General features: G+C 38.2%; 1 protein-coding gene across 1 annotated transcript; it reads right to left on the reverse strand.

Moving 5' to 3' along the window:
- Nucleotides 1-1,358: 1,358 nt before the first annotated feature.
- si:ch211-63p21.2 (FH1/FH2 domain-containing protein 1) lies at nucleotides 1,359-10,224 on the reverse strand. The gene is made up of 9 exons (XM_026942925.3): nucleotides 7,458-10,224; nucleotides 7,140-7,280; nucleotides 6,153-6,335; nucleotides 5,101-5,220; nucleotides 3,600-3,761; nucleotides 2,912-3,150; nucleotides 2,475-2,712; nucleotides 1,652-1,760; nucleotides 1,359-1,569 (listed from the first exon to the last, which is right to left on the reverse strand). The coding sequence occupies exons 1-9, from the start codon at nucleotides 7,896-7,898 to the stop codon at nucleotides 1,541-1,543; spliced, it is 1,662 nt and encodes a 553-aa protein (XP_026798726.3). The 5' UTR covers nucleotides 7,899-10,224; the 3' UTR covers nucleotides 1,359-1,540.
- Between the last annotated feature and the right edge of the window lie 425 nt (nucleotides 10,225-10,649).

The raw sequence follows: 10,649 nt of genomic DNA on the forward strand, positions 1-10,649 counted from the left end.
ATATATATATATATATATATATATATATATATATATATATATATATATATATATGTAACAGGAACTTCTCAGAGAGGTGTTTTACCAACCTGGAGCTATTCAATGCTGAAATGTTGCTTCTTTAGATGGATAGAGAACACAATTTTGTCTTTATGCACCTCTGGGTGTATGAAATATCATTTTAAGTAGGGTAATATTTAAAACTCATTATAAGCCTTCCGCTCCATCACCATTGGCACATCTGACAGTCTCAACCTCGGATCAGATAAGTACATCACAATTCCAAAAACACACAGGATTTTTCTCATTTCCTCTGATATCATCCTCAATAAAGTGGAGAGACATGGATGGCAGTCAGTAATCCTATGCAGTTGAAAAAACACTCTCACGAAACTCTTCACTATCCCCCTTATTTGGCTAGTTCACTAGCTACTGTCAAGATTGTTTAGATAGTGGTGTATCTCAGACTCAGTCATTGTGTAAATGAATCCATTGCTTTCAATACGACTTCCTGTTTCATGAGTTGAAAAAAACATCCGCATGCATCAACTGAGACACGCCTCTGTTTTACTTAAACTCCTCCCCTGTGCGTAACTCTTGGACAACTTCTGAATAGCGTTTAAGTGTGTAGTTGTGTCTGAGATCTGCATGCAAGTGTGCACGTGATTACTTATGAGATATTTTTGATCTGCAGTTAATATCAGTTCATCAGTGGATAGCATGGAGCCGTCCCGTCCATCGACACACACTATGCGGTTCTTGGGGAAAAATTCTGTTTTTTCCTTCTGCCTGCTAGGAATTTAGCACCTCTGCTAATATTGGGGTGTGATGACATTTTACTCATTTACTGAGCTGGCATATGATGTAGGCGTACAAGTTTCCCGCCAATTTCACCTCAACACCCCTGACACCATGATGACTGTGAATCACTATTACAGGCTTTTCAGGGCAACTCATAACACTCATGAACATCATATTACAGAGTACATCTTGTCTCCTGACTCAATAATCATATTTTTGTTGTTGTTGTTGTTGTTTAACCAAAAACCCTACGCACTGTAACTTTAAATAAATCTATTCATCAGCATTCAAGTTCATGTGTAAATGAAATATCAATAACGGTGTACAAAATTGCAAATGCAAACTTCATTATTGAGTTCAAGGTTTTTTAGCCTAAAAATTGCATTTATGTATTATGAATCTAAATTCAAATCTAGAAATATTATATTTTCATTTGAATTTTGAATACAAAATGTAGAATTCTGAATACAAAATGTTCAGAAGTGTCTGTGTTTAAATCGGATTCTGATCAAACTGAAGAAAGAAGACAGTTTACTAATAAAACAGATTTATTTATATTTGAGCAGATACATATATGTGGAATAAAAAAAAGTAGCTTTACTGTGAATGAAGGAATGTCTCATTTTCAAGTATTTCTCAACAGGTTTGTTTTAACTGCTGTGTATTTAACTAGTTTGAAGTTCATTAGATAGCATAGACACTAGCTGGGTGTTATCAGAAGCAGGTTGAACACTTTCTTTTACCACTTCATTCTTCGTGGAAAGCAACCTAAAATAAAATGCATTTAAGCGTTAAGCACTGGATAAACAGAAACGAGGGACCGTCTTGTATAGGTGTGTGTAGGTAATACCTCTGGTGTTTGGTGTCCTGCTGCGGTGACGTGGTAGACTGAGGTCAAAGCAAGAGGGTGATGTGGGTGTGTTCAGCACCTCCTCTAGCATCGACTGCTCCACGCAATCCTAAAGAGAGAGAGAGTTAGTTGTTCCCTATAAGAAAGACGTCAGTTGAAAGTTTCCATCTTTGAAGTGAAATAAAAAAATTAGGAGCTTAAATTCGACTCGTTACCACAAATGGCAGTGAGAATAAACTGGATACCTTCTTGTGCATGTGCACACGCTATCCAGCAAAGTCAAGCAGTGATGTATAGTGCATTGTTTCCAATAATACCACTGTCATACAAGCTGTTTTTCCCTGGAATATTCTTGCCAGGTTCATGACCCTTGCACCCGCAGCACTGTATATTATCTGATCTAAAGCCTGTACAGCTATAAACTCATTTAAAAGTAAAGAAGGGGAACTTCATACTGTTCTCAATGTGTGCGGCCATGTTGATTTGATGTCACTCCATAAACAGGGAAGGAACTGGTTGTTGAGAAGACTATAGCGAGTTGGTTAGGTGAAATTCCAAGTTTAGGGGGTGTGTTCAGTGACGTTTACTGGTTGTAAGCGAGGTATTACAAGTGCAACTTCACCTCGAATACATAACTAATGACGTGTACAGAGTGAGATTACAAAAGGGAAAGATGGCTTGTATGACAGCAGTATTGCAAGCACTGCATCATACGTCACTATGTGACTTTGTTGAAAGGTCACGGCTTGCTGGCGCACAAGGACAAGAAGGTATTCTCATTGCCTCTGAGGGTCAGGAGGGATAAAACAGAACTCCTTCTCACTGGAGCCGGGCTTTCTATAGCCTTAGCTTTGGCTGTAGAAGCGGACGTTCTTCGTATTCTTTCTTCCTCTTTCTCTCTCTCCTCCCGTTCTCGTTCCCTTTCTTTCTGCTGGAGAATGGCATGATGAGCAGCTCTATACTCCAAGGCAAAGTCGCTGACGGTTTTGCAGAACGCATCCGCACTCATCTCCCTCACCATGGAACGTGAGTAACCCAGGTACAAGAGGAAGGAGTGAAATCTGAGAGAGAGAAAAAACACACACAAACACACACAATGTGCAGTTGGGGATATCTTCATAGCAGATGGGAAAGCACATTTTTCATATTTTTAATAAATATGATTTTTCTGAAATAATGATTTCTTAAATTATCTAAAGAAATGGAGCCAAATTAAAAAAAAAAAAGTCTGAAAAATTATTTTTGTATCTTTACGGCTACCTGTTGATGACCCGTCGATGGACAGCTCTAAGCACCTTCAGCCTTTCATTACACTCCTTCAGGAATTGTGGTAATCTTTGGTAGAGGCATGCCTCACTAATACCTCTCTGCTCATCCCCTTCTCCTCGTCCTCCTCCCTTCTTCATGCCTTCTTTATTCAGCAGATGCAGCTGCTCCCATGATGCTTTGCATAGGGACTCCAGTGCAGAGAGACTGGACTGAACTTGCACGTAATCACACTAACAGACCAAAGTATGCTAATTATTTATCGTAATGATGGGAATTAGGTATAATAGTCATTAGGTGCTTACTGTAGGTATAACATGCATAGAGTGTCATCTATTTGTGTAATATTTATTATGTATATTTATTCAATTTGTGTCTTTATGCTTCCTGTATATACAAGTGAACTACAGCTGAAGGACCTCCGTCCAAAGCATCAGTTTCTTAAGAAAGGCGTGTATCATTACAGATGTTTTGGATAATTAAGTGGATAAATGGATGATTATACATAGATACAGATATATGCATATAAATGCGCATAGCATAGAATAAAAATATTAAAATATGAGTCAGGACAATTTGAATATTTTAATTTTAAACTGCTAGTTTTCTATTTCTTTACAGGATAAAGTTGTGACATGGCATCGAAACGCACACACATATACTGTATGCGCAAACACTCTACCTTACTGGCCCGGGTGACGGCAGTGATGTCAGAGTACAGGTCCGAGGAATGTGGGTAAAGCTGAAGGAGTAACACACACACGTGGTGTAGCAGAGGCTGCCGGCTATGTGTGTCCCTCACCTGCGAGAGCTTCCCCAGGTAGCTCAGTTCAAACCCTCGGGCCTGGAGATGCAGAATATGCAAATGACACAAGCGCATAGTGGAATCCCATGGTGTATCCTGAATATGTGTGTGTGTGTGTTACAAGAGCTTTACAGTAATTTAACATACACTGCTAGTCAAGGGTTTTTGAACACCGTACATTTGAACATTTCGCTTAAATGACCTCATTTTAAATAATGTAACCAGGCAATATGTATAAGTGAATCAAGAAATGTTTAGTGAACTGAGTAATGTTAGAAATAACATTATTTTATTAGGACAATGTAGAGCTAAACTAATAAAAAAAACCTTGAACCTTCTAAAATAGGCAGAATTAGGCAAACCACGAATTTATGTTTTACACTTGCAGTAGCAAGTGTAACACTAGCAGTGTCTATGAGTCTTTTATCTATAGGCTTATATATAACAGGTTTACCCTCCAAGTGCGCCTACCTTTAATAAAGCACTAATTAAGAGTTTCATTAGGATCTGAGAGAGAGCAGTTTGTCAGGGATTCCCCCTTCACATCACGGTACCCATTTTGTTTTGATTTCTGCTATGTGCTGCGTCCGAATTTGCCTACTATCCATCCTAAATAGTATCTGAGATTAGAATTAGTGTGTCCCAAATCATAGTATATTGTAAAGGAGTATCCCAATGGTTGCTACACACTCAAAAGTATGTACCTTTTCTTCAAAAAATAGTAAATACGTTTAGTGCATAGTATAAGTAGGCCAATCGGGATGCAGCAACGGTCTTGGCTCTGCCCCTCATCCTGTCATTGGTCTGTTACCCATTGTGTTCACCTGTTTTATGTTAGCCCTTGTTTAGTTTGTCTATTTGTACCCTGCTGTTTCTTTGTTTTTTGCAAAGTTTTATTGTGCTTTTTGTGTCATTAGCTTTGTTAAACACTTTATTTTCCGAGTTTTCCATGGCTGGACCCTTGCCTGTGTTACTGTTTATGATTATAGATATTCCTATGATGAATAACTATGTCTGCCTGTGTTTTAACTCTGACAATGGAATTTTATGATGTTTCTTGGTTTGCCTTTAAAAAAACACCCCCCGAGCACCCAGACTTCCTGCCTCATCTCACCACATTACACAGTTAATGACACAGTTCCACCCAGTTCCAAAAGTGTACAAGTATGAGGATATGTTTTTGATAGACACTACCAAGCACTGGAAAAGCACATCTTCTGAATGCTGAAAATGTATATGTATGATTTAGGTTTCCATATTTAATTGCTATTCTGCATCATTTCATTTGGTCTGTGCCAATAATAGGGATTAAACTGTAATAAAACCTAAGAAACATTTGACTGGTAATATAAATATTTAAAAGATAATAACATCTCACCTTGCAGCCATTAAGACAGTTGCCAATGGCGAGTACGGTTGCAAGTATACAATGGAACGTCTGATTGGTTGCCAGTTGCTCCATTGCAAGCTTGAGATGAAAGAGAGGCTCTGCAATTTCCTGTTTACAAGAACATTCAAGCAAAGCAAGAAACAATTTTTGCATTAAAACAAACCCTGATAGCAGCCACACTTTATAAACAAGAAAAGGTAAGTAGGAAAACCATAAGGACTATTTTAGACATGTAGGTTTTAAACTGTGGAAACTGTAATCAGACATCCTATTTTGTACAAAAGTAAACTATTTTTTTACACAGCAAATAACAACACCAGAGCACTCACATACTAATGAATAATACATGTTAATTAAGACGTTCATAAATAAACCAGCATTGGATTATGAAATTTTTAAACATTGTCTTTATGCAGTGTATCACAAAGGGCCAATGTAGATTACCAATGTAGGTAAATTGCACATTCAGTAACACACATGACATGGTTATGTTTTATGTTTTAAGAGAAGTAGATTGAGAGAACCTGTAGATTGCAAATCCTCCATTTTGTGACTGAATTACTAATATTTGGTAACAATATCAAATGGTAAATAGCACTGTTTCACACAAATGTTAGTTAAGGTTTTGTTCCAATGACCAGATGGTTTTAAGTTGAGGTACGAGGACAGCCACTTTTGAGGGTCAACCAAAAGAATAAACGCAAATGGAAATCCCACCAGCGAGGCACTGTTGCCTCACACCTCTGGGGTTAGGGGTTCGATTCCTGCCTCCGCCCCGTGTGTGCAGAGTTTGCATGTTTCCCCGTGCTTTCGGGAGTAGAGAACTGTACGCACTGTAGACTGATTGGCATTTCCAAATTGTCCATAGTGTATGTATGAGTGTGTGTGCGATTATGCCCTTTGATGGGTTGTACCCTATCCAGGGTGTCCCCTGCCTTGTGCCCCGAGTCCCCTGGGATAGACTCCAGGCTACTCTGTGACTCTGTGTAGGATAAGTGGTACAGAAAATGGATGGATGGATGGATGGATGGAAATCTCACCTTCTCCAGAGTATCATAGTCTAGTGCAAAAGCCCAGAGTTGAAGCCTGGAACTCAGGTGTGTGACGTTGCCCAGGGTGAGGAGACATTGCTCAGCAAGGGCCAGAGGACAATGTGGTGCCTGAGCTTTTGCCTCCTTAATCAATTTCAGCTCTTCCTCAGATGGGACCAGAGATTGAAGCCTCTGCATTAAAAATGATTAACATCCACATGGAATTGTCACTAATTGGGAAACACAGAAAATGTCACCATCCTTGTGCTTTAAAACATCAATACTATCATTACTAATTCAAATTTCTTCATGTAATAATAGACATTACTACCACATCTACTGAAAGGTTTAAGGTAGAATTTGTGTAAAGGTCATATTTTCTACACTGAGATACATAGAAAATGTCAACATCTGTCATAATGTGCTTTAAAACATTATCATTGTGCAACACGGAAGCCTCATTCAGCTTATTACAATTGAAAAATTGATGGAAAAACAGTTCTTGATCTATTAATTCCTGTGTGAAAATGTCTGTTGAAACCTTGAATCTGAGGTCCAAGTAGTTGATTTATTCTACATTGAAATACAGTGAAAGGTCACTAAACCTAGCAACATATTTCAGATAATTCAGATGATCACAAAACCCTTTCCCATCTTCGTTTTAAAAATGTGTATCTGTGAAAACTTTAGATATGGAATTTGGATAGAATATCGAATTCAGTGTTGAGGTACAAGGAAAATACCACCTTCCTTCATCATTCATAATATTATTACAAGGCATCACTATGGTATTCAGGTAACAATTAGCGAATAACTTTCAAATATCTTTTCCAGATATCTCTGTGTTCCAAATATCTCTACTGAAAGTGTGATGCTGGTGGTCATAGAACAGTTTCTTGCCCTTGGTGAAATGGTGGATCTGTCATTTGGGTATAGCTTATGGATATTTATGGCTCTTATGAATGATTTCAGACAGTGAGGCATCATGGATCGTACCTGTACATCCTCCCTGTCCAGAACACTGGAGTCCATGCTGTAGATAGCTGGAGGGAGCAAGTGGGGAGGAGGCAGGCTGCTCAGGGCTATAGTAATGATGTTACTCCGCTTCACACCCAATACAGACACATACAGCTGATTCTGCCAGACATACGGAGTGAAATACATTGACAGAGAGATTGATTCAGGCGTAATTTAGTAGACAATAGTGCTGCTCACTACTTAGCAATGGATGATAACAATAGCAATGTAACTGTTATATGCATAAACAAGTTTTTCTTATCTTCATATTCTCTAACAACAGAGAATGGTGCTCACCCGTGTTCCACCCTTCAGAGCAGAAAGAGCCTTATTACTGCCACTCTTGCTTTCAAACAGATATTCTAGTCTGTTCGTGTCCAGATGGACCGGTTCCAAAGCAGCCCAAATGGACTGTGACCCAAAACGGCTGACTCTCGGTAGAGGCTGCAAACTCAACAACTCCTTCCAGTGGAGCCTCAGAGTTCGACGGCCTGATCCCGAAGCCACGGGATTAACCTGAGGAGAAAGAGGAAGAGGAGGAGCCAATGGTGGAGCTGGTGGAGGTACTGGAGGATTCATATGGTTGCTTTGGAAAGGGTCATCATCAGCAATGCCCAAGTCTAGATCTTCTTCATCCCACAAGTCAGAGAAATCTAAAGTGTTGAGCTGTAGTCGAGGGTTGTGGTTGACAAAAGAAGGCCAGGGTTGCTCAGAATTGGAGTATTCAAACTGTTTCATTGGTGCTTTTTGGCAAGGTTACTACGAACGATTAAATCATCTGTATTCAGTAGAAGCCAGAGTTGCTTTCAGTCTTTTTTTTTTTAGATTAATTCAGATTCCAGAGGTGTAAACATTTCTCTTCTCAACTTTCATGGTTCGAAGTTTTCAAAAGCTACTTTTAACTGTGCCGTAACAATGCCTTCATTTTGACACTCTTCATCTTGAGACATCTTCCAAATGAGTTTCACACATTAGCTTAATTTTTCTAGACACCATCCAAAAATCACTTTAAAGCATTCAATTAACCATCCAAATCTTCAACCCGAACCAATTTCTGGATGTTTCTGGAGAAATCTTGATCCAAACACGATGTTCCACAAATCAAATCTGCTTACTCAGATGTCCAGTCCAGGCTGTTTTTAGTATTAAGGATCATCTTCTTGTATTAAGTCCTTTCTTAAATGTTCTCCAGACTGTTGCGTAGCTTTGTGCCTCTTAGCTAACTCTCAGTCACCGGCATGTGCGTCCTCCGCTCTTCAGTAGCTGTGTTTGAGTAGCTTTCTAAACCAACAGTCTGTGTGGGCATCAGTCTGTGTTTATTTGAGTTGCGCCCTTTTCCTTAATTTCCTTATCACACCAGCATCTCCTGTTTATATTGCTCCCTGAGTATACACAACTGTGCTATCGTATTCTGTACATCTCCACCCTTTTTCTCACCCAAATCAAGATCCTCCATTTCTCTCTCTGTTCATGTTCTTTTTAAAATAAAAATAAAAAAAAAATTCAGACCATAGCTCCAATAATACATTTGGTTTTGTATTCCACAGCATTAATAACACAAGCCTCTGAGCTGGTACAAGCCTTCCCTTTCAGAGTGAGAGCATAATTTAGAAGTTTAAATCTAAGTCAAGTTAGTTTCATCAGACTACACTGACCTAAGCTGAATACTCGAACCAAACTGCCATGATTTAATTACACTCAAATTATTTCATTTAATGTTACTTCCTGTTATCGCTTACTTTATAGCAGCTATAATCAGTCATTCCCTCACCAGCCTCTCTTATTAACTTCACCTAAATTTAAAAAGGAAAAAATAAAGTTAATTAGTTGTTACTATAGAAACGATAACGTTTAAGAATGAGCGCATTAATATAAACCTATCCAGGCACTACTTTCAGAGCTTTTGTTATAGAGAATTAATTAACAACTTCTGGCCTTTCAGATTCAACTGAATTAATCAACACTGAATTAATGATTTAATTAACATTATTATATTAATCAAGAGAGTTGTGTTTCAGTGTTTTCACAGAGTGCTAGACATAATACAAGTAATCTTTACATACATGTGTGGGTCGACTTTTTATAGATAACTTTATTCATTTGCAACAGCACTTAGACACCAACTAAAACATGAGACCATGGAAAAAGGTGAATTTAAAATTAAAATCAGTTTGAATATATTTTTCTATTATTAACACATACAAATATTGTACACAAATATTGTGTCAGACATTTCACCGTATTAAACTAATCATTACAGATTTCTGTCCACAGCTAATTGTATGTTATTATTTTGTCATTTATCTAAAGGAAATTTTAATTTTACAATTATATCAGTAACAATATCATTTTGATATTGATAAATAAAGGATTGAAGAATACTAGCGAAGTGGCAGTGGAGGGGTCTAATTTGAAAAATAATAAAAGATGGAGTTATAGCATAGAGAGGAAATAGGGGATGTTAGCAACCCAAAATATTTATCATGGCCTACAATGCTTGCTTGTCCAACACCACTGCTATAGAACACCTACCACCTACTGTATTTCATTTTACATTGGATACACTTCCAAATCTTTTTACAATCACATGTAATTTCATCCAAATCCATCCCTTCTCTGTGTGACTTATCCTACACAGGGTTGCAGGGAGCCTGGAGCCTATCAGAGCCAGAGGACTTGGGGCACAAGGCAGGGGACACCCTGGACAGAGTGCCAACCCATCACAGGGCACAATCACACACACACACAGACACACACTACAGAACGTTTAGAGATGCCAATCAGCCTACAATGCATGTCTTTGGACCAGGAGAGGAAAGCAGAGTACCCAGAGGTAACCCCCAAAGCACAGAGAGAGCATGCAAGCTCCGTGCATGCAGGACAGAGATGGGAATCCAACCCCCAACCCTGGAGATGTGAGGCAAACATGCTAACCACTAAGCCACCATGCTCCCCTTTCAGCCAAATGAAGTGCAACAAAAGGCATTTCACTAATTTCTCCTATAAAGCTATTCATGTGTCAGTGTAATTTGTGTGATGCAGAAGTTTTTTTTTTTACATGCTATTACGGTTCTACGCTATTTCAAGGAGACCCTGTATAATCAGTTGATTGTGTAATCGAGTCTAATAGGCTTACAGTCTCACTCAATTGGAAAATACACCTGAGACCAGAATGTAAATGCAATTCATTCAGCGATTAAGCCATACATATAAGAAAAGTATAAAATATAGCTATATCTAAGTGATTGAATTTTATAGCTGTAGTCAGTAGTCGGCTTATAATATTTTCACCTTGGATTATGGGTTTTATGACATATTTATGGTTTATCATTTTTTTTTGTTTTACATTTATCAATTTTCTGTCCTTTTGTTCATACAAAATGAATTATAAGCACTTTAGATTTTCTATACACGTTACATTTTTGTAATAATTTATTGCATTACAGTAGTCTTCCTACCTTAGGATTTTACACTAAACACAGAAAATGC

This window comes from Pangasianodon hypophthalmus, chromosome 28 (genome assembly GCF_027358585.1).
Source record: "Pangasianodon hypophthalmus isolate fPanHyp1 chromosome 28, fPanHyp1.pri, whole genome shotgun sequence".
Classification (NCBI taxonomy): Eukaryota; Metazoa; Chordata; class Actinopteri; order Siluriformes; family Pangasiidae; genus Pangasianodon; species Pangasianodon hypophthalmus.

Bases quoted from the DNA above. Each gene is read 5' to 3' on its own strand.
- si:ch211-63p21.2 (XM_026942925.3), bottom strand. From the start codon at position 7,898: ATGAAACAGTTTGAATACTCCAATTCTGAGCAACCCTGGCCTTCTTTT. The intron at 6,336-7,139 runs GTACGATCCATG...TTTTTAATGCAG, and splicing joins TGGACAGGGAGGATGTACAG to AGGCTTCAATCTCTGGTCCC. The intron at 5,221-6,152 runs GTGAGATTTCCA...TCTTGTAAACAG, and splicing joins ACTATGATACTCTGGAGAAG to GAAATTGCAGAGCCTCTCTT.